Source organism: Hippocampus bargibanti, linkage group LG22 (genome assembly GCF_051943395.1).
Source record: "Hippocampus bargibanti isolate YZ-2025 linkage group LG22, ASM5194339v1, whole genome shotgun sequence".
Classification (NCBI taxonomy): Eukaryota; Metazoa; Chordata; class Actinopteri; order Syngnathiformes; family Syngnathidae; genus Hippocampus; species Hippocampus bargibanti.
The window spans coordinates 7,838,475-7,865,303 of NC_142755.1; the positions used below are offsets into that span (position 1 = coordinate 7,838,475).

Here is a 26,829-nt window from a genome sequence, read left to right on the forward strand (position 1 = left end):
TCCTTTCTCCCGTCTCGCTCGGGTTTGGTTCTCATTTCGCCATCGACGCGAGGCTGTTTGGCGCGCGGTTCGGCGTCGATGGCGATCAGTTGCTTTGGTTGGGCTTAGAGGCGTTCGGTCTTCGGACAATAAAGGGGGGGCGCGGCGCACGGATACGGCGGAGGCCGAGCCGCGGGACAATGTGCTGGCGTGCTCCGGCTTCCCGAGGAGAGTCGCTGCGTCGCGCTCGGTAGCAAACAAGCCGACAGACAACAAGCCCGAGCCCCGCGACGAAGGCCGCAACGCTACGACGCTCGCCGAGAGATGGAATGCCCGAGCGCCCCCGCCGCCGCTTAAAGCACTTGCGCGAGGCCGGGCGAGGGAGCAGTCACCCAAGGAAGGGCGGGCGGAGGCCGCGGTCGAGGTTGAGCGCGAGGCGGAGACGCGTCGCCCGCTCGCTCGCTGGGGAGCGCGATGTTTTTCCTCGCTGGCCGCTGACGAGCAACGAGAGGCGGCGGGCAGCGCGAGCGCAACCCGACAAAGGACGAGGAAGAAGCGGCCGAACGTCAGCGGCATGGCTGCGGTGCTGCGGACGCTTTTATTGAGCACCTTTTGTCCCTTGCTCCGAGGTGGGTGAGCTCCTCGGCTCGAGTCGGCCGCAAAATACTCGCGAGGGGGCCGCGCGGGGCCGCGGGCGCTCGTGTGGAGTTGGCGGCCCGAGCGCTCGCTCGCGCCTTCTCCTACTTTGTCAAGAAACGAGACGACGCGCTAGCCTAGCCTAGCATAGCATAGCCTCGTTGGACCAGGCTATGCTAGCGGGGATAATGTGCACTTTGGCCAAATTAGCTGGAAAATAATGTCGACAAGACTGCGCTGCTCTGTTCCAACCTGCCCCCCTCCCCCTCCGCACTCTTCGGTGTTTTACTCTCTTTTCACTTCGGCAACTTTTCTTTCATCCACCAGAGTTGCCGAAAAACAAGCGACTCAAAACACAACAAGCCTGGTCGATTGTTCGTTTTGTGAATTACATGCAAGTTGACGATCGTCCGGTCCAGTCCCTTGGTTTGCTAACATAATTTAGCCCATCGGCAAACAAAAACAAAAAAAAAAACATTGAGACAAATGTTTGCAAACGTCTCTTTGGAAATGTGTGTGGACACAAATTGGAGACAATCGATTAAGTGCTGAAATAGCCACCGTTTGAACATCTCTCAACCGTGAATCCAAATACGTAGTTGCGGATCAACGTTTGGTGAATTGTTTGCGGGTCGTCCTCTCCATCCTGACAAAAAGAGCAGATGTGGATTGTTTTTCAGGCCTCTTTTGCGGATTGGCTCAGTAAACATTGTTTTGAGCCCCTTGAATCCCATGCCATGTTCATCTGACCACTCAGGTGTCATTCATGCGCGGGAGCATTTTGAGGAGGAAAGTGACCAGCCCTCGGGTGGGAGCGTTCTGACTTAAAGGACAACCCACACTATTTTTTTGTTTCCGAACTGACATCGCTTTATAGCATCTATCATACCCAAAAGACGCAGGCTGATATTTTTAGTCAAACGCAAAACACCAATAGAAATGACTTAAAGTGTCCCAAAACTGCCACTAATGAGCTCAAAACCGTGTCGTCAGGATACTCCTTCTCAAACTGCCCTGCTCCAGAATCAAAACAATGCCTTCTGAAAGCTCAGATTTGGAAAAATATCCTTTCTTGTTACTCATCCAGTTATTTCGAATGTAATCACGGGGTCTAGAAAAGCATTCGTGTTCGATTCAAAGAAAAAACTGACTCGGAATAATACCGTAACGTCCGGTACTTGTGTTGTGCATGTCACGCTGAGGGGCGTTACAATACGTAGCAGGTTTGACTGTCATGGAAGCGTCCTTTCGACTCGGTCCCCTTCCTGAAGAATGTCATCTTCTTTGGCTTGGAAGAGCTCCATTTTACTTACATACATTCAACAAAATAATTTACGAGCTGGATGATCAGCCTCGAGAGGAGTTATCCATCGCTAACTCCGGTTAGCTCCTCGTTGTCCTTTGGCTCTGGTCCGTTGGAAATGGCTGTTTGTCCGCTGGGAATTTGTGTCAACGTACACCTTCTTTATGCGTCTTACCGCAATTGGCTGCCACACAACGATTCACCCTCGCGTTATTTGTCGTTTTCCTTCTAATTTCGTCATCAACATGGCGTTTTCAGATGAAAAAAAATACCCAAAATGCACTGTGTGTGGCTTTCTCGGTCAGGGGCGTTCCCTCAGCGACGTCACTTCTGGCATCGTCATCAACTCGAAAACAAGACTTCCCTAATATTCAGCGCGAGTTTTAAAAAGTAAAATAGAGATAGCTCTATGCGGTGGAATCTTTGTAAAATGCGCTCAGTAGAAGTCATTTGAAGTGATTTGACAAATGATGGACGCAATTTGAGCGGCCGGAGGTGTCGGTTGTCCTTTAATCCCCTTTTCACTCGCAAGCAGCCCAACTTTGCGTTTGCCACTTTGCTCTCAGAAGGCCACATTGCGATTGTTGGCGCTGCTTCCGTTTCCAATGTCTTGTTTTTGTTTTTCCACAAGCGCACTTTGTGCTACGCTTGGCTTCTTATCGCCGTCTTTGGCTTTTATTCATCGGGCTGCTTTTGACCACATTGTTTGCTTTTGGAATGCACCAAAAGGTGCGTAACTTTTTCGTCATGGTGTCACCAGAGGTGACGGATGCGCTGTTGCGTGTGTGTGCGTGTCTGACCCAGGCGAGCCACTGCTGCTGTATGCCAACCGTCGGGACCTGCGGCTGGTGGACACCTCGCGCGAGCGCGCCAACGCCAGCGTGGTGGTCGGCGGCCTGGAGGACGCGGCGGCGGTGGACTACGTCTTCTCGCGGGGGCTAATCTACTGGAGCGACGTGAGCGAGGAGGCCATCAAACGCACCGTCTTGGAGCGGGGGGGCGGGGGCGGCGCCGTCCACACGGTGGTGCCCGGCCTGGCCTCCCCCGACGGGCTGGCCTGCGACTGGCTGGCCGCCAAGCTCTACTGGACTGACTCGGAGACCAATCGCATCGAAGTGTCGGAGCTGGACGGAAGCCTGAGGAAGGTTCTCTTCTGGCAGGAGCTAGACCAGCCCAGGGCCATCGCCTTAGATCCCGCCAGAGGGTTGGTCGCCGCTGCCCGTCGCCGCTGCCCGCCGCCCCCTTAACACGCTTGAATGCCCTTCCTTTGTGCCGGCAGATTCATGTATTGGACGGACTGGGGCGAGATCCCCAAGATCGAGCGGGCGGGCATGGACGGGACAAATCGCTCCGTTATCGTCGAGCGTGACATCTACTGGCCCAACGGACTCACGCTGGACTATGAGCAGCTCCGACTTTACTGGGCCGACGCCAAGCACAGCTTCATCCACCGCTGCCATCTGGACGGCACCAACAGGTAGCGTTTTGCCTAGTTTGAAGGCTTATTCCGTAGAAAATGATGTTTTATGGGGACCTGGGAACGGATTATTCTCATTTTAATGGTTTCCAATGGGAAATTGATGTTTGGAAGACAAACCTTTTGCCGTACACACACTTTCTGGGAACCAATTAAGTTCGTAAAATGAGGTATCTGGCTAGCTAGCTATCCAGGTTAGATAGCTACTAGATTAGCTAGCTGGCTAGCTGGGTATCTGTTGGCTGTCGATTCGCGACCTAGCTAGCTTTTGATCTATTTGAGTTATTTCCAGGTTGAGTGAACGCTGGCGCGTGTGGCTGCCGCTGTTCACCCACTGAAAAACTTCTCCTGTGACTGTCAAGTGACCTTGAGAGTTTTGAAAGGCGCTTATAAATGAAATGGATTATTATTATTATTATTTATTATTATTATTATTATTATTACCCGAGCACCGACACCCCCCCCCCCTCCCCGTCAGCAATTTAGGCGCTTTTTGGGTCACCTGCTTTTTTTCTTTGCTGGCGGTGAGATGCCAAACGTGTTCAGGGATGAGAATTTCCCACTTTTTCAGACCAAATCACCAGATAAAACTAAATATATGCTTTTTAGCTGTTTATTTCCTGTTTCGGCATGTGTTGGCGGAAAGTGCAATTTTGATTGGATGATCTGGATGAGGTGCCGTTGATGTCAAAACAGGTAAACGCCCCCTTTTGAATAAGCGGACGAGTAAAAAAAAAAAGGTTGATTGGCCTTTGTGGCAAGAACAGATTCCAATTTGATAGATTGTAATTTACAATGAAACGATACCATCGATGAAACAGTCGAATGTCAGTGGAATGCGCGATGACAAGCCTCATGCTAACGTTAGCATCAATATACTACTGGTAGCAGAATGCAAGCTAATGAGCAGTGTGCAGGCTAGCTAGCAGTAACCTAGCATATGTACACGGCAAGTTGACCTTTATTGCGATAGTTCATAATAATAATACATTTAATTTCTTAGCGCCTTTCAAAACTCAAGGACACTTTACAGTCATTTTTTTGCCGCGGGCCACATTGTAGTTCTGGTTTCCTCTCAAGGGCCGTTCTGAATTTGGGGAACCCATTAGAATGTTTAAATCCCTTCAAATATTACATATAGAGCACACGGCAAATTAATGAATAACTCGTTTTCAAATCTGAAGTCAAGAATAATGACTTTTATTGTGGTTGACATCCAAAAATATGAAATTTTGGCTCAGATTTTAGCAATCATCATGGAATTTAACAAGTTTGATTTGCTTTCGCGGGCCGAAAAAAATGATGTGGTGGGCCGGATTTGGCCCGCGGACCTTGGCTTTGACACCGGTGTTTTACAGTCACTGGATTTTTTTTTTTTTGTGTGGGTGAGCAGCGGACGTAACACAGCAGCAACGTTATGAAAGGAAGAGGAAAGGAAAGAAAGAAGTAGAAAAACAAAAGACAGGAACTGCTGATAACACTACTAATAAAAAATAATACTAAACTATAAAAACAGTATATATTAGCTCTCACTAGCTAGCTAGCTATTAGCTAGCAAGCTGGCTATCTATTAGCTAGCTAGCTTTCTTTCTATTTTTTATAGCTTTCTCACACACAGAAAAACTTACCCTGTCACTGTAAAGTGACCTTGAGAGTTTTGAAAGGCGCTTATAAATTAAATGTATTATTATTATTATTATATGTGCATGTGCACCCCCCCCCACCCTTTTTTTTCAGACATTTTTTTCTCATTTGTCATTCTTATCCCTGCGTGTTGTTTTTGTTCCCCAGGGAAGTGGTGGTGAGGGGGGAGCTGCCTCACCCGTTTGCCCTCACCCTCTTTGAGGACACGCTTTTCTGGACCGACTGGAATACGCACTCCATCCACTCCTGCTCCAAGCACGACGGCGCCCGGCAGCGCGTTGTGCATTCGGACATTTTCTCGCCCATGGACATCCACGTCTTCAGTGCCAAGCGGCAAACCCAGAGTGAGTCTGCGCTTGTCCACTCGCCGTCTTTGTGGAATGTCCACTTTCAGGGATGAGAATTTTTCCACCGTGTGTGTGTGTGCTTATTTTGGGAGTGATTTCTGTGGCCTGAACTCTTGATCTGTTTGTGACTGATTTCAGTGAGCACGCCATGCTCGTTGAACAATGGCGGCTGCTCTCACCTGTGCCTGCTGTCGCCCACCACGCCCTACTTCCGCTGCGCCTGCCCGACCGGAGTGCAGCTGCTGCACGACAACAAGACCTGCCGTGACGGTCAGTGCATGCGCGCCGCTCGCCAGCCATTCATCGCGCTTGTCCGCTCGTTTTGCAAAGAGAGGAAAGATTAGGGCGGGCCCGCCGCCGGCGTTTTGGCAATTCCTTCTTTCCTCTAGACAAGTGTCGGGGATTTAGCATTTTGGTGAAATTGATGGAATACCTCGGCTTACCAACGCTTTAGCTCATCAACTTTTCTCCTTACGAACATTAAATTTGCGAGAATATCATCTTGGCATACGAACTAGTTTTCGGCGGACGAACCAAACAAGAGTGCAGACGTGGTTTGTTATTGTGTGGAATACTTTTGCTATTATGGGAGCGAAAAAGACCCCACCTCAGCCTAGTGTGAAGCCTAAAAAGACATAAAAGAAAATTACGGTCGAACAGAAGATCATCGAAAACCACGAACGAGGTGTGCGTTTGTGTGACTTAGCGTCCCATTGCCAGGATGCTAACTCGACCATTGCTACGTGTGGCTAAGGGTGTTTCCATGTTGTCTAAGCAACGGTCTCAGGCAATAGAAGAGGTTGACAAACTTCTGTTGATATGGATTAACGAAAAGCACCTAGCAGGGGACAGTGAGTGAGGGTATTATCACCAAGAAAGCACGGCAACTTCACTCGGATATCATCAAGACAACAACGTCAACGACCATGACAAAGGTCAATAAAACGACTTTATTATATAGTACAGTTTATTTCTTTAATTACAATGCAATAGCACATTTATTATACGCAAAAATAAGGTATATTTTGTGTAGTTTTAAGGCTTATTTTGTAGAAAAGTATGTTTTATGTGGATCTGGGAACGGATTATTCTACTTTTTAATGGTTTCTTATGGTAAACAAATGTTTGGCAGATGAACTTTTGGCCTTACACACACTTTCTGGGAACCAATTAAGTTTGTAAGCTGAGGTATAACTGTATTTGATTCCATCCATTTGTGCATTTGTTGATTAATTTCTGTCTTTTGCGGTGATGTTGGCTCGCATTTGTCAGGTGGCCGACAGAGTGAGCTTTCCAGCCGCAAGAAATGAGCGCCAAATGGCTCCTGTATGCCGCAATCGGGCATTTTTACCCCTTTGTGCTCGACGTGTGGCATTTTTTGGTTGACTTTTGTTGTTTTTTGTGGGCGCGGCAGGCGCGACGCGGGTGCTGCTGCTGGCTCGCCGGACGGACCTGCGCCGCATCTCGCTGGACACTCCCGACTTCACCGCCATCATCCTGCAGGTGGACGACATCCGCCACGCCATCGCCATCGACTACGACCCGGTGGACGGCTACATCTACTGGACGGATGACGACGTGAAGGCTATCCGCCGCTCGCTGCCCGACGGCGGCGACGCGCAGTTCGTGGTCACCTCCCAGGTCAACCACCCCGACGGCATCGCCGTGGATTGGATCGCCCGCAACCTCTACTGGACCGACACGGGCACCGACCGAATCGAGGTCACCCGCCTCAACGGCACGATGCGCAAGATCTTGGTCTCCGAGGACCTGGACGAGCCCCGGGCCATTGTCCTGGACCCCGTCGCCGGGTAAGAAATCTCTTAATTTGGTCCTTTGGGTTTTCGTGTTTATTATGTTTGTCAAAGTCATCATGAGTGCCTTGCACGGCGGGTCCGAGAGGACGCTCATTTCATCTGCGCCGTATGTCGTGCATATTAGCAGAGTTGACAATAAGCTAACTTTGACTTTAGGTACATGTACTGGACGGACTGGGGCGAGGTGCCCAAGATTGAGCGCGCCGACCTGGACGGGACCGAGCGGCTGGTGCTGGTCAACACTTCGCTGGGCTGGCCCAACGGCCTGGCGCTGGACTACGATGAGCGCAAGATCTACTGGGGGGACGCCAAGACCGACATGATCGAGGTGAGCCGCGCTTGTTTGCCTCATTCCTCTTTTTTTTCTAGTGGGGGGGGGGGATTTCTTTCCACGCCCCGAGAGCTTTGATAGCAGCGTGCTACAGATTTGCCATTCCCATCATGATCATAAATAAGAATACATTTTATACATTTAATTTCATTTGAGCGTCCGTTAAAATTGCTGCTCGGGTGCCCTTGGCTAAACTGTTTTTTTGTGGATTTCCTGCGGGGGAGAGGAGGGGCAGCACTCCTCCTCACGCTTGCCGGGGCCTCCTTCCCTCCCTCCCTTCCTCCCGCGCCCCCTCCCTGTTTTTTCTTCCTTTCCTTTCCCTCGGTGGCCAGCTCCCACATCTGGTTGCGATTGCAGCCGCGCTGCAGCTGCGGTCATCTCGGTTTAGAATAGAAGCGGAATGTGAAACATGGCCACTCTGCGGTCAAACCTTTTGGCCCGCCACGGAACGTTCCGTCTATATTTATGGCCGCGGGGATGGCTACCCAAGACGGACGGCCGTGCCTTTTGCGCGCGGCTCGACGCCCTTCGCAATCCAAATGGGGGGCTCGCTCGGTATCGTCCAGCTGCTAGTGTTGAATGGAACCAAATTGAATCTGCAGGGATGAGAATTTTCCGCAGATCGGCGGATTTTAGGCCAAAATTGACCAGATAAAATGAAATATGTATTCTCACTTTTTCACTGTTCATTTCCTGTTTCGGCTCATGTTGGCGGAAAGCGCCATTGTGATTGGATGATCTTGATTGGGTGTCGAAATAGGTAAACGCCCCCTTTTGAATAGGCGGACGAGTAAAAACAAATCAACTTGAATGGTCAGTAGGATTCGCCTTTGTGGAGAGAACAGCTTCTAATTTGCAATGAAACAATAGCATGGATGAAACGCTCGAATATCAGTGGCACTATGACAAGCTCAATGCTAACGTTAGCATCAATATACAGTAAAGTCTCGTTATATCGATATTCTCGGGAGTCGGAAAAAATATCGATATAACCGGACTATCGATATATCCCATCCTGCGGCATGTACATCTTCTCCTTGCGTTCATAGAAATAGTATCGTAATAAGCAGTACTATCCATATAACCCATATCGATATAACCAGACTTTACTGTACTTCTGTGAGAGGCAGCAGAAAGCAAGCGTGCAAGCTAATGAGCAGTGTGCAGGCTAGCTAGCGGGAACCTTGCGCATGTTCCGATAGTTTGGCTGGATTTTTACCAATCATGAGTAATAGAAAACCATTCATATTAATTGTGAGTATTATCACAAAGTTATTTTCATTAATACATTCTGACATTTTGTTGAAATCGCATTAAATTAATTGTGTGTGTGAGCGTGTGTGTGTGTATATATATATATATATGCATGTGCGCCCCCCCACTTTTTTTCTGACTTTTTTTTCATTTGTCATCCCTGAATCTGCCAATGGAAATTGCGCTTATTTTCATGACGGTTTGCCGGTGAAATAATTTGACGCCACGTGGCTCTGCGTGGGGGGAGCAGGTGATGAACATGGATGGAACGTCGAGGCGAGTGCTGGTGGAGGACAAGCTGCCCCACATTTTCGGCTTCACGCTGCTGGGTGACTTCATCTATTGGACGGATTGGCAACGCCGCAGCATCGAGCGAGTCCACAAGCACACGGCCGAGCGGGAGGTGATCATCGAGCAGTTGCCCGACCTGATGGGCCTCAAGGCCGCCTACGTCCGCGAGGCCTTCGGTGAGTGCGCCCTTCGCGTCCACTTTTTCTCCGAGTTGATACATTGTTTTTGTGAATTGCCCAGCTGCGTTTATCGCTTTTGTTTGAGGGTTTGGCCCACTTGACACGATGGCCGATGCTGACTTCCTGGCGGGCCCCAAGCTAACCAGTGATTTCCCCCCCCCCCCCCCCCTCCTCTGTGTTTTGTTCTTTTTTTTGGTCAATTGCATCTTTACTATTTTTATAAAATTTAAAGGACAACCGACACCATTTGTTTGTTTCCTAAGTGACATCAGAAAAACGTTTTATAGCATCTAAAATACACAAAACACGCCGGCTGATATTTTTATTCAAATGCAAAACACCAATAAAAATGACTTAACATGTCCCAAAACTACTTCAAAATGACCTCGGAGATGGCGAGTTTCAGAAGGTCCCGCCCCCTTGTTTGTGACGTCACGCCAGGACGTCTTGCCTTGCTCTAGAATCCAAACAATGGCTTCAGATTGGGAGAAGATGCTTTCTTGTTACTCATCCAGTTATGAATATGATTCAAATAGTTCTAAAGAGGAAAGCATAAATGTTTGCAATCGATTAAAGAATTTATTCCGTGCCATTTTGAGGCAACATTGGGGAGAAAGGGATCACCAGAAAAGAGGCACAAAATGGCCACCTCCGTTTCCACGGACTGATAAATTCCTTACATGGAGCTTGGACACCCTCTTCTGGCGGCCTTTGGGTGCAACACGAGGTTTTCAGACCAAACAATACAGCAAAATATATTGACATGATGGAAGGACTGCTACAATGTGTTTTTTTTTTGGTCAGGGGCGTTCCTTTAGTGGCGTCACGTGCGGACTCGTCACCAACTCAAAAACAAGACTTCCTGAATATTCAGCGCGAGTCTTAAAACGTAAAATATCACTTTAAAATACAGTGGAGTCTTATTAAAATCCGCTCAGCAGAAGTCATTTGAAGCCATTTTACAAATGATGGACACAACTTGTCCGGAGACGTCGGTTGTCCTTTAAGACCATTTGAAATTGAACATTTGAATACAGAATGCCTTGTGACCAATTTGTATAAGAACGTCCTCTTGCAACTGTGCAAATTATTCAACAAGGAAAACAACCAATCCACCTATAAGCAAAAATAACAATACAGAGAGGAAAAAAAGGTGATCAATAGTGACAAGTTTCCCCTATTTTGGATTTTTACTCGTGAGCTATCTTGACTCTGATTTGTGGTGTCGTTCGTTTGATTGTTTTTTTTTATGTTCATTCCATGTTTCCCATCTTGTTTTAAACTTCCCTCCCCTCAATATGTGTGTGAATCTATCCAAGTCAAATATCTACTATATTCTACTATTCCGATCCATTTGTTCTTTGTTGGTGGGTCAGTTTCATGACTTAGCTTGCTTTGTGTTGACTATTACGTGAAGCGCTTTGTTTAAGCTGCAGCTGTTGTGAAAGTGCTATATGAATTAGGATGTATAGTATTATACCTCAGATACATGTAGCATTTCAAAATGGCGCCGCCAGAGTGGCTGCCTTTCCAGCAGCTCCTGTCTTTTGTTTTTCTACTTCTTTCTTTCCTTTCCTCTTCCTTTCATAACTTTGCTGCTGTGTTACTTCCGGGCGGAGCGAACGCTGGCGCGAATGGCTGCCGCTGCTCATCCGCACACAAAAAAAAGTTCCTATCCCGTAACTGGGGTGTCCTGTCCTTGGGAGTTTTGAAAGGCACTTAGGAATTAAATGCATTATTGTTATTGTTATTGTTATTGTTGTGTAATGATGATCATTTTATGTTACTTCCAGGTTGAGTGAACGCTGGCGCGTGTGGCTGCCGCTACTCACCCACAGAAAAAATATCCTGTTACTGTAAAGTGTCCTTGAGAGTTTTGAAAGGCACTTAGAAATGAGATGGATTCTTCTTATTCGTCTTATTCGTATTCTTATTCCATTTAGTTGTTATGGCTTTCTTGCTTGGTATCAGCAGCACTTTTCTCAAGTACTCATCTCGTCTTGTTTGCACGTTTTCTTGATTTCGGTGAGCTAGGTACGTCACCAAGTCGCTCTTTGGTATTTCCTCGCCAATTATCTTCAGTTCTCTCCAAACTTGTTCCCAATAACTTTTGCCATTTCCAAAATCTGTGCGCGTGATCTCCTTTTCTTTCATTTCTTTCAGTCCAGCTAGCCGCCAGCAGCGGTTTCTATTTCCCGGTCACCTCCGGAGTGGCCGTGCAAAGAAATGTTCTCTCCAAAAGTGTGTGGGCTTGTTGTCTTGCGCCGATCCGTGACCTCCTTTGGCTTTTGGCAGGCAGCAACGCCTGCGCGGAGAACAACGGCGGCTGCAGCCACCTGTGTCTGTTCAAGCCGCGGGGTCGGCAGTGCGCCTGCCCCATCGGCCTGGAGCTGATCGCCGACATGCGCACGTGCATCGTGCCCGAGGCCTTCCTGCTCTTCTCGCGCCACACCGACATCCGCCGCATCTCGCTGGAGACCAACAACAACAACGTGGCCATCCCGCTGACCGGCGTCAAGGAGGCCTCCGCCCTGGACTTTGACGTCACCGACAACAGGATTTACTGGACCGACATCACCCTCAAGGTGGGCCTTGGCCGCGCGGCGCCTCTCGGCGGCGCCCCGCCCCATCTAAGAGGGCGGCGCCTTTCCCCCCGCAGACCATCAGCCGGGCCTTCATGAACGGCAGCGCCCTGGAGCACGTGGTGGAGTTCGGCCTGGACTACCCCGAGGGCATGGCGGTGGACTGGTTGGGGAAGAACCTCTACTGGGCCGACACGGGCACCAACCGCATCGAGGTGGCCAAACTGGACGGCCAGCATCGGCAGGTCCTGGTCTGGAAGGATCTGGACAGTCCCAGGGCGCTGGCGCTGGACCCGGCCCAAGGGTGAGCCGCGGCGCCGGCCGGGTTTCGCCGCGTTCCGACGGAACGCGGCGAAACCCGCCCCTTCTTTCTCCTCAGTTACATGTACTGGACCGAGTGGGGCGGCAAGCCCAAGATCGACCGGGCGGCGATGGACGGCACGGCTCGCCTCACCCTGGTGGCCGACGTGGGCCGGGCCAACGGGCTCACCATCGACTACGCCGAGCGCCGCCTGTACTGGACCGACCTGGACACCACGCTCATCGAGTCGGCCGACATGCTGGGTAAAGGTCGCTCGCGGGCCGCCGACCTGGCTCGACCCGGGCTGAAAAAAAATCCGAGTCCTCGAGCCCGTGGCTTCTTCCGCGCGGGTCCAGGTCGGGACCGCGAGGTGATCGCCGAGGACCTCCCGCACCCCTTCGGCCTGACCCAGTACCAGGACTACATCTACTGGACGGACTGGAGCCAGCGCAGCATCGAGCGGGCTAACAAGACGAGCGGGCAGAACCGCACCGTCATCCAGGGCCACCTGGACTACGTGATGGACATCCTGGTCTTCCACTCTTCCCGCCAGGGCGGCTGGAACGCCTGCGCCTCCACCAACGGCCACTGCTCGCACCTGTGCCTGGCAGTGCCCGTCGGCGACTTTGTGTGTGCTTGCCCCGCCCACTTCTCGCTGTCCTACGACAACAAAACCTGCAACGGTGAGGAGACGCGGGACGGGGGACGGGGGCCGGGGTCGGCACCCTTGCCGTGCGTGAGCCACCCGGCGGGTCGGCCGGCTCTACGTAAATAATAATAAGAAGAAGACGTGACCATTTCTCCCGTGCCTTCCAAATTACCCGGCATTGAAGCAATGTCCCCCCCCCCCCCCCCTTTGTGGCTATTCCAGTATTATAATAATTATAAGAATAAGAATACATTTCATTTCTAAGCACCTTTCAAAACTCTCATGGTCACTTTACAGTCACAGGATATTTTTTCTGCGGGTGAGCAGCGGCAGCCACACGCGCCAGCATTCACTCAACCCGGAAGTAACAAAGTTAAAAAAAAAGAAAAGAACAAATAATATGACAACACAAAGACACAGAGAATCATTAATTCTTCAGCACTTGCTGTACCCTCTTTGTGACATGAAGCAGTTCTAGATGAAAGAGGAGAGGATCAAAGCGTCCTTTTCAGCAGTGGATCAGGGACGTTATGGTGGAGTGTGCACGTCTACTACAAGCTGAATGTTGAATTTTGGAATACTACTACTACTACTACTACTACTACTACTTCTCCTACTAGTAATCCATGTGATTTGTTTTCCTTGCAGCGCCCACGTCCTTCCTGCTGTTCAGCCAGAAGACGGCCATCAACCGCATGGTGATGGATGAGCAGCAGAGTCCCGACATCATCCTGCCCATCCACAACCTGAGGAACGTGCGCGCCCTGGACTACGACCCGCTGGACAAGCAGCTCTACTGGGTGGACTCCAAGCAGAACGTGGTGCGCCGCGCTCAGGAGGACGGCAACCAGGTGGCTTCCGCAAACGGGGGGTTTGGGGGGCGCGCTGTCGTCGAGCTTCCGTCAAACTTGCGTCTCGCCTCCTCGTCCGTCCGTGTTTGCGCCAGAGCACGACGGTGGTGTCGGGCCCGCAGCTGTACGACCTGAGCATTGACATCTACAGCCGCTTCATCTACTGGACCAGCGAGGTCACCAACGTCATCAACGTCACGCGCACCGATGGCGGCCGCGTGGGCGTGGTCCTGAGGGGGCCCCACGACAAGCCGCGCGCCATCGTGGTCAACCCCGAGAGAGGGTGAGTCAACTGTTCTTCTTTAGGTCGGAAATATAAATACGCTACTTCGGCGTGGAGCTGCCGCTGCTCACCCGCAGAAAAACCTATCCTGTCACCTTGAAAGTTTGAAAGACGCTTATCCATGAAACTTATTATTATTAATATTAAATGTACTTGCATTTAAATCTATTAGCTCGAGCTAGATGTCTATTAGCTATTTAGCTAGCTTTCTGTCTATTTGAGTTATTTCCGGGTTGAGTGAACGCTGGCGCGTGTCGCTGCCGCTGCTCACCCACAGAAAAACTTATCTTGTGACTGTAAAGTGACCGTGAGAGTTTTGAAAGGCGCTTAGAAATGAAATGTATTCTTCTTCTTCTTATTCTGGGCGGGAGGGAGCGATTGATGCCGTATGAGCTCCCGAGTTGGCCTTCCCGTCGGTGGCGGTTGTTTACTTTGGTGATAGCCGAGCTTTCTTTGTTAAATGGCGTTGCCTCAGAATCGGCGGCGGCACAAACCTAGCGACCTAGCGGCCCCCATTTCAAGATTTACCGATGGAAAGCTCTCTCCGTGACCGCTTGCTGCCGGGAAACGAGCAAAAAAAAACATTTTTTTTTTTTGTTGCTGGGGTCCTTCCTCCCGCCCCTCGCGACTGTTTCTTTTGTGCTTCCTCCGTCTCGGGCCCGCCAACTGGTTTGTTTGCAATGGTAATTGTAGCCTTTGCTTCGGGCCAGTCCGGCCGGCCGCTCTTCTGCCTGCGGTTGCGCAGATGCAAGTTTTTGATGCTGCCTCCAACATTCCAACATTTCGACTTCCCCGTTCAGTGTTTGACTTACAATACAATACAATACAATCCATCCCAAATGTAGCACTGAAGCGACAAATTCACCTCACGACGTCCGTATTTGATTTTTGGCCTGATTTGCGGGCGCAGGTACATGTACTTCACCAACCTGCTGGAGCGCTCGCCCACCATCGAGCGGGCGGCGTTGGACGGGACGGAGCGCGAGGTCCTCTTCTTCAGCGGGCTTGGCAAGCCCGTGGCGCTGGCCGTGGACAACGAGGTGGCCAAGCTCTTCTGGGTAGACTCGGACCTGCGCCGCATCGAGAGCAGCGACCTGTCAGGTAACGGCCGGCCGCGTAGGGGGGTCAAGACGGGCGGGGCCGATGGCCATCTTGCCCGCTTGCTTCCAAATTTCCCGGCTAAACACCAACTATTGCGGCATTTGCCGATGTTTTAGTGCACCCCAAGCGGAGCATTTATGCACTGCACGTGTTTCACCCAAATGTTCAAAGGGAGAAACGCAGACTTTTCAGAGTACAGTGATACCTCGGCTTTCCAACGCTTTAGCTCACAAACTTTTTAGCTCGCGAACTTTAAATTCGCGTGCATATAGTCTTGGCTAACAAACTAGTTTTTGGCGGATGAACCAAACCACACGGTGCCACGGTGGCTGGCGGACTAGTTTTCCACACCCACCTTCTTTGAGTGCAGATGTGGTTTGTTATCAAGTGGAGTAATTTTACTGTTATGGGACCAAAAAAAGACCCCGCCACAGGCCAGTGTTAAGCCGAAGAGGACACAAAAGAAAATGAGGGTCGAGCAGAAGAGGGAGATCATCGAAAAACACCAAGGAGGTGTACGTTTGTGTGACTTAGCGTCCCAATACCGATATGCTAAGTCGGCCATTGCTACGCGTGGCGAAGGGTGGCTTTCTGTTGTCTAAGCAATGGTCTCAGGCAATAAAAGAGGTTGAAAAAGCAGCTAGCAGGGGACAGTGTGAGTGAGGGTATGATCGCCGAGAAAGCACGGCAACTTCAAGCCATCAAGTACTGTCACAAAGGTAAATAAAACAACTTTATTATACTGTACAATTTATTTCTTTAATAATAAGACATTTCATTCATAAGCGCCTTTCAAAAGTCTCAAGGTCACTTTACAGTCACAGGATAAGTTTTGCAGTGGGTGAGCAGCAGCAGCCTTACGCGTCAGCGTTCACTCAACCCGGAAGTAACTCAAATTGATAGAAAGCTAGCTAGGTAGTAAATAGATAGCTAATAATAATGCATTTCATTCATAAGCACCTTTCAGTACTCTCAAGGTCACTTTACAGTCACGATTTTGCAGTGGGTGAGCAGCGGCAGCTACACGCACCAGCGTTCACTCAACCCGGAAGTAACTCAAATAGATTGAAAGCTAGCTAGCTAATAGATAGCTAATAATAATAACAATAATAATAATACATTTTATTTATACAAGCGCCTTTCAAAACTCTCAAGGTCACTTTACAGTCACAGGATAAGTTAGATAGCTAGCTAAATAGCTAGCTACATAACTAATAGATAGCTCTCTAGCCAGCTAGATAGCTAATACATGACACCACAAAGGTAGTTCACAATTATAAATCCAAAATAGGGAAACTCACTGTTGATCACTTTCTTTTATACTATTAATGTACATACAGTAAAGTCTCGTTATATCGATATTCAAGGGAGTCCGAAACAATATCGATATAACCGGGACTATCGATATATGTATCGATATATCCGATATCGATATAACGAGACTTTACTGTATATTTTCATTTTGATTGGTTGTTTTCCTTGTTGAAGAATCTTCACCGTTAAAAAAGGATGCCGCTATAGAAATTGGCTACAGGTAGAAATTACGCAATGTTCAATTTAATTGCAATACAATATCACATTTATCATACATAAAATAAGGTGTGTTTTGTATAGTTTTAAGGCTTATTTAGTATAAAATTACGTTTTATGAGGACCCGGGAACACATTATTTTCATTTTAATGGTTTCTTATGCGAAATGAATGTTCGGAAGACGAACTTTTCACCTCACACACACCGATTCTGTTCGTGAGCTGAGGTATCACTGTGTCTAGATTACAGCAGGGCTCCGGAATTTGAATTGGATGAGCCCAGCCTGCGTTGGCCGTTGCCGGGGAAACGGTTAAAGAATGACCCTGCTTGACCCCGATCTGAAAGCTCAATGAGATATTGAGAAGAAAATGAGATAAGATGACGAGTCTGGCGGGCTTCGGGGGCGGTGGGCGTTGTTTTTGCTGATGATGGAGCTCCACGCTTAGCACGGCAGCTAACAAATGACCCCGCCGCTGGGAAATGTGGGCCAACGGTGGCGTATCGGCGCTTGATTGCGAGTAAAGCCCCGAGGGGCAGCGCGGCATTGCTCGGCGGCGAGCTAACGTGTGTCCCGTCCCGCTCCTCCCGCCCGCCCCCCTTCCCCTCCTCAGTTCCTCACCCGTTTTGTTGGCCAAGTTCCCGACCGCCTTGTTTTTTGTTTTTGTTTGGGCCCCGCCCTTGTCCCCGCCTCCTCCCTCCTCAGGCGCCAATCGCGTGGTGATCGCCGACTCCAACATCTTGCAGCCGGTGGGCTTGACCGTGTTCGGCAAGCACCTGTACTGGATTGACAAGCAGCAGCAGATGATCGAGCGCATCGACAAGAGCACGCGCGAAGGCCGAACCAAGATCCAAGCGCGCGTGGCCTACCTCAGCGACATCCACGCCGTGCGCGAGCTGGACATGCGGGACTACGGTGAGGCGGCTCACCGCTTTCGGGCTGGAAAAGCCACCTATCACTCGAGCCGCCATTTATTCCAATGAAAGGACAACCGACACCGGTTTTTGTTTCCTAACTCACATCAGAAAAACGTTGCCGAGCCGCGTAAGCAAAGCAACGAAACAGCTGACGGACACGACATAAGAAGCTCCGCGAATAAGCAATGTAGCATCAACTTGGGTGACATGTGGCATATAAGGACATGAATAACAAATAAGAAGATGTCAACATCAATGCACATTGTTTAATGGTTGCGCGTGCAAAACGTTGTTTAAACTTTCAAAATGAAGAGTTCCGAACTTGCGTATGAGTGACGGCGGTTATCCATCGCTAACTCCGCTTAGCTCCTCCTTCCAGCTGAAGGGCTCCACTATTTTGACGATTGCTCTCTTTCACCGCTGGAAGCAACTTTCTCCCCATTGTCAGGCTGAGGGGATGACAGCGGTTATCCAAGCGGGGATTCCGGGGAGCTCCTCGGCTGACGCTATACTGTTCTGGTCCGTCGAAAATGGCTGCTTTGTCCGATGGGAATTTGTGTCAACTTACACCTTCTTTATGGTGTTACCGCAATTGGCGGCCACACGCAACGATTCGCCATCGCGTTATTTGTCGTTTTCCTTCGAATTTCACGGTCAAAACACGATGGTGTTTTCAGGTGATACAAAGTACCCAAAATCGGAATCAGAAAAGCTTTATTCGTCCCACAATGGGGAAATTTGCAGTCCACGGCAGCAATTTGAAAGAATAGAAAAACAAGATATTCTAAGCACAGTAAATAAAAATGTCAAGTGTGCAAATGCACTGTGTGTGGCTTTCTCGGTCAGGAGGGTTTCCTCAGCGACATCACTCCGGCATCGTCATCAACTACAAGACTTGCGGAAGATTCCGCGCGAGTTTTAAAACGTAAACTATAGCGGTGGAATCTTTGTAAAATGACGTGATTTTACAAATTACGGACGCAACTTGTGTGGTGTCGGTTGTCCTTTAAAGGGCTACTTTTTGCTGTTTCTTTTTTGCCCCAACCAATTTGTGGAGTGACTAAAAAGCCTGTGAAGTTTAAAAAGACAAAAAAGCCGAGTGACGGCATTTATTTTGTGCAGGAAAACACCCGTGCACGTGGGACAACGGCGGCTGTTCGCACATCTGCATCGTGAAAGGCGACGGCACCACCCGCTGCTCCTGTCCCGTCCATTTGGTGCTGCTGCAGGATGAGCTGTCGTGCGGAGGTGACGTTTTGCGTCGCCGTCGCGTCCCGTCCCGCCCCTCCCTGACTCCCTGACCTCCCTGACTGTCGCCCGCCCCCTCAGAGCCCCCGACGTGTTCCCCCGAGCACTTCTCGTGCCGTTCGGGCGAGGTGGACTGCATCCCGCAAGCGTGGCGCTGCGACGGCTACGCCGAGTGCGACGACGACAGCGACGAGCAGGACTGCCCGGTTTGCTCGGAGAGCGAGTTCCAGTGCGACAGTCGTCAGTGCATCCACGTCGGCCTCCGCTGCAATGGCGAGGTCAACTGCCAGGACCGCTCCGACGAGAACAAGTGCGAAGGTCAGCCTCGCCGCTCTCTCCCGCCCTTGATCGCCCTTGATCGCCAACCCCGAGGCTCGACTAGCGGCTTTCGGGGATGACAATTTTCCGCCGATCGGCAGATATCCCGCCGACTTTTGCAGACCAAAACGAGCATTCATTCTCGAGAAAAGCACAAATCAGTTGAGAAAATTTCAGGGGGGGGTTGTTTGAATTGCCGCCTTCCGCGGAGTCTCGGTTGGCGTGTGTGTGTGTGTGTGTGTGTGTGTGTGTGTGTGTGTGTGTGTGTGTGTGTGTGTGTGTGTGTGGGAGGAAGGGGCTACCCCACGTTAGAATCTAAGTGCTGGCACAAGCACGACTATCATATCCTGTATCTGTACTTGAGCCCCTAGTAGTGTAAATATTTGCGTTTTGCGACATAAACATTAAAGGTCAACCAACACCTTTTTTTTTGTTTCCTAAATGACATCAGAAAAACGTTTGATAGCATCTAAAATAGCCAAAACACACAGGATGATATTTTTAGTCAAATGCAAAACACCAATAAAAATGACTTCAAGTGTGCTAAAACGACTTCAAAATGACCTCAGAGATGGTGAGTTTCAGAAGGTCCCGCCCCCCCTTGTTCGTGACCTCATGCCAGGACGTCTTGCCTTGCTCCAGAATCAAAACAATGGCTTCAGATTGGGAGAAGATGCTTTCTTGTTACTCATCCAGTTATGAATATGATTCAAATAGTTCTGAAGAGGAAAGCATACATGTTTGCAATCGATTAAAGAAGTTCTGTATCATTTTGAGGCGTCTGGACAGAAATGTAGCACCCAGAAAATGAACAAGATGGCGCCCAAGCTGCATTGGAATTGGGCTGATTTGTCTGCTGGGAATTTGTGTCAACTAGTATCAAATAGTAGTCTTGGTTCAACACACAACGATTCACCATGGCATTTTCAGACCAATCAAAGTAGCCAAAATGCAGTGTGTGTCGCTTTCTCGGTCAGGGGCGTTCCTGACGTGAATCGTCACCAATTCAAAAACAAGACTTCCTGGCTATTCAGCGCGAGTCTTAAAACGTAAAATCTAGCTATACGCGGTGGAATCTTTGTAAAATACGCTCAGGAGAAGTTATTTGAAGTGATTTTACAAATAAGGACACAACTTGTCCGCAGGCGTCGGTTGTCCTTTAAAACGTATTTGCAGCAGATGACTCAATTGTCTAAGCAAGTTTTGCTGTATAATGTCACTATCGGATTAGTGGTAAATCGAGTTTGGCCCTTGCCATGCTTTCCCCATCGGTTTTCACAAACCCCTTAGCATAGTCGTGTAACTCTACAGTTAGCTGGTGGTCATGGCGCGTGCGATATGGGTAGATTGCGCAAGCGACTTTGTGTACGATGGCAAAAGTGTTCGAAAAGAAGGATGAAGATCCAGCGAGTGAAATTGACAAGAGTGCTGGGATCAAAAACTGTCAAGGATTTTTACTGTTCTGAAACTTTGTGCTTATCTGTACACTTCATTGTTTTTACATCCGAGATCCGATGATACTACATTATCTTTAAACTGACAATACAATGATGTGTACATATTGAAGAATGAACATTCATTCAGAGGTGTGGGAAATGGTCAAACTAATAATAATAATAATAATAATAATATATTACATTTTCAGCGCTTTTCAAAGCTCTCAAGGACACTTTACAGTGACAGACAAGCACAGGTACTATAATAAATAAAATGCAATCACAAATAGAATGCTATAAATAAAGTACAATTATAAATAGAAACAAGAGAGAGAGTTACACAGAAAGTGACATTTTAAATGGGTGGCTTTTGAGATGGGACTTGAAGGTGGGAAGAGAAGCCATGTTACCAACGTTGGGAGGAAGTGAGTTCCAGAGTTTGGGGGCAGAGCAGCTGAAGGCTCTGTCACTCTCTCACGGTGGAGGGAGCGAGCAAGAGATTCTGAGGGAACGAGAGGGAATAGACATTTAGACTCTTTTTTTTCTTTTTGTTTTTTCTCATCTGTCCTCGTCATCCGCACGGCGATCCGCGACCATCCTGAGTCTGAGTCACGCCATTTTGTGCGCGGTCGTACGCCTCACGCTCTTTTGTCTGCCAGCGCGCTGCCCGGCGGACCAGTTCTCGTGCGCCAACGGCCAATGCGTGGCCAAGGACAAGAAGTGCGACGACAACACGGACTGCGCCGACAACTCCGATGAGATGGGTTGCTGTAAGACGCTCGCCGCCTGACCTTTGCCCCTCCCCGTTTTCTGGCCCTCGCTGATCGGCGCCTCTCGCGGCAGACTCCACGGAGGAACCGCCGCCTTCCAACAACACGGTGGGCTCCATCGTGGGCGTGGTGATGGCGCTCTTCCTGGTGGGCGCCGTCTACTTTGTGTGCCAGCGGGTCCTGTGCCCTCAGATGAAGGACAACAGCGAGACGGTCGCCAACGACTTTGCGGTCCACGGGCCGTCCTTGGTGCCGCTGGGATACGTGCCGCACGCCGCTCCCCTGCCCGGCTCGCTGCCAGGTGAGGTGGCCGCGCCGCCGCGCACATGCTAACCAAGAACCGGATATTTGTGCTTTTTAGGCTGTCTGACTATCTATTAGCTAGCTGGCTATCTAGCCGGCTGGCTGTTAGCTGGCTAGCTGTTGATATCTATTAGCTATTTATTAGCTAGCTAGCTTTCTATCTATTTGAGTTACTTCTGGGTTGAGTGAACGCTGGCGCGTGTGGCTGCCGCTGCTCACCCACAGAAAAACTTATCCTGCGATGGTAAAGTGACCTTGAGAGTTTTGAAAGGAGCTTATGAAATGAAATGTGTTCTTCTTGTTTTTATGATGATGATAACGGCTTTCCGTTTGCGATAGTGGCGTCCGGGGGCAAGTCGGCCATCGGCTCGCTCAGCATCATGGGCGGCAGCAGCGGGCCGCCGTACGACCGCGCCCACATCACCGGCGCTTCGTCCAGCAGCTCGTCCAGCACCAAGGGCGCCTACTTCCCTCCGGTGAGGCCCCGCTCGGCGGTTATACTCGCTCGCCGTTTACCCCAAAGGACAACGTCTGCGTGCCAACGTCACGTTTGCCGTCCCCCGTCCCCTCCCATCAGATTCTGAACCCGCCTCCGTCTCCCGCCACCGTTCGCTCGCAGTACACGCTGGAGTTTGGCTACTCGTCCAACAGCCCGTCCACGCACCGCTCCTACAGGTAAGGTCGCCCCGTTCCGTTTGAAGGCCGTCAATCAGTGGAGTTCGGTTGCCCCGAGTGTCCCCTTGTGGTCCCGCCCGCAGCTACCGGCCGTACACGTACCGTCACTTTGCCCCTCCCACCACGCCGTGCAGCACCGACGTGTGCGACAGCGATTACACGCCGGGCCGCCGCGCGCAGGCGCCGCTCAAGTCGGCGGCCGGCAATCGCGCGGCGGCGGCCAAAGGCTACGCCAGCGACCTCAATTACGACTCTGAGCCTTTCCCGCCCCCGCCCACGCCGCGCAGCCAATACCTGTCGGCCGAGGAGAACTGCGAGAGCTGCCCGCCGTCGCCCTACACCGAGCGCAGCTACTCGCACCACCTCTACCCGCCCCCGCCCTCGCCCTGCACGGACTCGTCCTGAAGCCCCTCCCCCCCCATGTAAATAGCCATTGTGCATAAAATGAGGTTAAAAATGGGAACGCCGGGCCGGCTGCTGCGGAACATTTGTACATTGTAAAGGAGAAAAACATATTTATATATTTTCTATACATGATGACGTCATAGAGGTTTGTATTCAGACATTTGTACATTTATAATGATGATTGTTGTTTTTTTTTTAATTCAAATCACACACATAGAAGTTGCCTTAAAGGTCAGACACCACGCCGAATACGGAACATTTGCCATTCCAGCCTCCCGCAACACACAACACACGCACGCACACACGCACGCACGCCCACGTGACCCCAATCAAAACGTGACCCCAATCGGAGCAGCCGACTTGTGCCTGAGCACCGGGCCAGGGAACGTAGCCCACGGACCGGCGGTCTCCAAGCCGTTTTCTGCCCCAGACTGCTTTATGCAAGTCCCGTTATCTCTGTGGACTGACAGATGCGACAACACCGCTTTTTCTTGCCCCGCCCCCACCGACCTTTTGGAACGCCAACACCAAAACAAGCGTAACGACGACGCTGTCATCCTTGCGCAAAAGAACCATTGACCCTATTTTTTTCCCTTCCGCTCCCAAGCAATTTCCTCCCAAGTGACGCTTCGACCTGTTAAGAAAACCGTTTGTGAGGCTTCGGTGAACACATGAGAGAGCGAGCGGCCTTGATTATCAACCCTGTTGGTAAAAATCAGATTTCAAGTTGGCCTCCTGAAATTGACCTTTGCCCTCTCTCCCCAGTTTGTTTTCCCCCCGTTGCAAAGAAACTTTCAAATTGCCTTTTTGAGAATCCGCACATATTTTAAAAAGAACACAAATATGTTTTGGCCACTGATAATCCAAAACGGGAAGTACAGTGATACCTCAGCTTACGAACGCCTTGGCTAAGGAACTTTTCAGATTACAAACGTTAAATTCACGAGAAATTAATCTTTTTGTCCTCTATTCCCCGCCCCCGGTCTTCGGTTAAAGCCTCGCGTGATTGGTCAAGAACGCAGGAGTGAGGGGGGGGTTTACAGAAACAGAGCTGCAAATAACACAATGAAATTTGGACTTGTTTCAACTTTATTAATAGTTCAAAGACTGCAAGGTTAAAATATCCCATCAATTTGAAGAGAAAGGACAAGCAAGAGAATCAGCTATTAATGCACTTTCTAGTGTGTCTGCCTGCATCTGTCGCTGTTGCAATATCGCAACTTTCAAGATGTGCAACCCAGAGCTCTTTGAAACACTTGATGCAAAAAGCTATCAAGCCAGCTAAACAGAACACAATTGACGAGGAACTAGGTCAAATTATGGCAACTTTACTCGGGTATCATCAAGAGGAAACCTGGAAGTTTGTCACCCATTGATGATTTCAAAGCTAGCCACAGATGGTTCGAGAATTTTAAGCGTCGTACAGGGATTCACAGTGTCATGCGTCAGGGTGAGGCAGGCAGTTCTGACCATAAAGCCGCCAAAGCTTACAAGAAATCGTTCCTCATCAATTGTTTCATGCTGAGGAAAGCGGCCACTCCGTTCCATCAAGCCACCAACGACCATCACAAAGGTCAATAAAATGACTTTATTATACAGTACAGTTTATTTATTTAATTACAATGCCATAACACATTTATTATACATCAAATAAGGGATAGTTTATGTATTTTTAAGGCTTAGAAAATTAGAAAGTAGAAAATGATGTTTGGTGGGGACCTGGGAACGGATTATTCTCATTTTAATGGTTTCCTATGGGAAATTAATGTTTGGGATACACATTTTTCGCCTTATACACTCTGTCTGGGAACCAATTAATTTCGTAAGCCAAGGTATCACTGTACTGTATGTTGCTTTAGTCTTTCATTTGTGCGGCCTGGTCGTTGGGGACTGCTGGCGTGGATGATATCAAGCAGCAGCAGCAGCAGCAGCCTCGTCAAGCTGCCATTCCTATTTTTCTACAAACAAAACGTGACAATGTCGTGTTCATCAACCAACCTCAGCAGTCCCTAGGAAGGTCGTCGCATGCGCCGAGTGCCCCGTGGGGCGTGAAAACTGAAGCCGTCGGTCTGCGGCCGTTTTGGGAGCCGCTCGCTCGTTGCGCCAAAGGTGCGGTCGAGTCCAAAAGTCTGTTGGCGGTTTTTGTTTTTGTTCATTCTTTGCTTCAAGCAGTTTTCTCTCCCGACGCGTCATCAAATCTTGCGGTGCCGACCACCATTTTGTTGTTCATCCTCCACTTTGGCCCGTCCAACTGGCACCAGAAGCTTAACCTTCCTTTTGCTCAACATAAAGTGAGTAACATTTTACTTAAAGGACAACCGACGGCACTTTTTTGTGTTTCAACTGACACCAGAAAAACGTTTTATAGCATCTAAAATAGCCAAAACACGCAGGCTGATATTTTTAGTCAAATGCAAAACACCAATAAAAATGACTTCAAGTGTCCAAAATCTGCAAAAAAATGAGCTGCAAATTTTCAGAAAGTCCCGCCCCTAGTTCGTGATGACACGCCAAGACGTCTTGCATTGCTGGAGAATCAAAACAATGGCTTCAGATTGGGAGAAGATTCCTTCTTGTTACACATCCAGTGATGAATATGATTCAAATAGTTCTGAAGAGGAAAGCATACATGTTTGCAATCAATTAAAGAATTTATTCCGTGCCATTATGAGGCAACATTGGGGGGAACTGTCTCCCCCAAAAAAGAGGCACAAAATGGCGACTTCCTGTGGCCACCTCCGTTTCCACAGGCTGATAAATTCCTTATATGGAGCTTGGACGCCCTCTTCTGTCACTCCTACAGGGAAGAGGATGAGGGCCAACGGAAAAAAAAGGTTGGCAAGATTCTGACTTTATTCTCCGAATTATTACTTTCAAGTCAGACTTCTGACTTTGATCTCAAATAGTCTCAGAATTCTCACTTCTCATTCACTGCCAGATGTGCTGCAAAAATGTGTCTACTGCAGTGCCAGCGTTTTTGTCATTTCACACATATTCCAGGATCCACAGCATATTGAGTTTCAGGACTACATAAACAGCGTACGAAACCTTAAGACTCTCTTCTTTCATCAGAAAAAAAAGGTTATTTCCTAAATCATATGGGTCTGGAGTTATATGAGCTTGAAATGAGGGTGGCTGTCCAAAATACAATGCAATACTTACATATTGGTTTATATAGGGCTTTAAAACAGCTGAAGCTGGAACAAAATGCTAACATGGAAAAATGGAAATGCTGCCCCCATGTGGAAAGAAAAAACATTGCCAGAGGCCATAGCCAGTGTTTTATCGGCGACCGAACAAGAAAAAAAATTGGGCAATGGCGCTCTACGTCGTATTTTCAATTCCCAAATAAATTTGTGAATGTCAGTGAATGAGTTATTGCTAGAAAACATCTCCCCCCTGTACATGCTAGCTGTACATGCTAGCTGTCCACGTTGAGCGCTTAGTTACAGCTTCAGCTGTTGTGAAAGCGCTATATAAATCAATATGTATTTTCTTCTCATTGGGGTCACGAGGCAAGCTGTGGAGCTCATCCCAACAGTAGGCGGGGGACACCTTGAACTGGTTGCGAGCCAATTGTAATGGGCAAAGACGCACGGCTATTTGCGCTCACAATGAGAGGGACAATTCGCTGTGTTTCATTAAGCTGCCGTGCATGTTTTTGGAATGTTGGGGGATCCGGAGGAAGGAGTTGGAGTGTTGAGATCTTCAGCGCTTTCGCCATGCATTTGCGAGAATAAAGACTCGAGATGGTCCTTCTTGTTTAAATCGTACAAGTGGGATGTTTGCAGAAAGCAACCGCTTCTCTCGGCGTTGCGCAAGAAGTCTGCGACTTTGATCGCTGTCAAAGGACTGGATGTAGCGTTGTGGCTGGGTTGCCAGATCCGCATTTGTCTTCATAAAAGAATATTAAAGCATTGCACAAAATGAATATACAAAATAACTGTTTCTTAACACCCCCACTTATACTCAGTTTTCTGTAAACAAAGATCAATACAGTGATACCTCGGCTTACGAACTTAATTGCTTCCCAGAAAGTGTGTGTGAGGCGAAATGTTCATCTGCCGAACATTTATTTCCCATAGGAAACCATTACAAATGAGAATGATCCGTTCCCAGGTCCCCATAAAACATAATTTTCTACCAAATAAGCCTTAAAACTACACAACATATACCTTATTTTTGTGTATAATAAATGTGCTA

The 26,829-nt window shown here is 49.1% G+C and overlaps 1 protein-coding gene across 1 annotated transcript; it reads left to right on the plus strand.

The window, feature by feature from the left end:
• Window positions 1–23,805, plus strand: lrp6 (low density lipoprotein receptor-related protein 6). Its single transcript, XM_088988614.1, has 23 exons — window positions 1–608; window positions 2,723–3,122; window positions 3,198–3,395; window positions 5,187–5,383; window positions 5,525–5,656; window positions 6,801–7,197; window positions 7,360–7,531; window positions 9,039–9,255; window positions 11,554–11,843; window positions 11,918–12,144; window positions 12,220–12,404; window positions 12,498–12,824; window positions 13,439–13,641; window positions 13,737–13,924; window positions 14,835–15,025; window positions 17,260–17,469; window positions 18,594–18,719; window positions 18,801–19,037; window positions 21,133–21,243; window positions 21,317–21,544; window positions 21,886–22,022; window positions 22,124–22,221; window positions 22,305–23,805. The coding sequence occupies exons 1-23, from the start codon at window positions 554–556 to the stop codon at window positions 22,624–22,626; spliced, it is 4,848 nt and encodes a 1,615-aa protein (XP_088844740.1). The 5' UTR covers window positions 1–553; the 3' UTR covers window positions 22,627–23,805.
• The last annotated feature ends 3,024 nt before the right edge of the window (window positions 23,806–26,829 follow it).

Bases quoted from the DNA above. Each gene is read 5' to 3' on its own strand.
- lrp6 (XM_088988614.1), top strand. From the start codon at position 554: ATGGCTGCGGTGCTGCGGACGCTTTTATTGAGCACCTTTTGTCCCTTG. The intron at 3,396-5,186 runs GTAGCGTTTTGC...TTTGTTCCCCAG, and splicing joins CATCTGGACGGCACCAACAG to GGAAGTGGTGGTGAGGGGGG. The intron at 21,545-21,885 runs GTGAGGTGGCCG...CGTTTGCGATAG, and splicing joins CCTGCCCGGCTCGCTGCCAG to TGGCGTCCGGGGGCAAGTCG.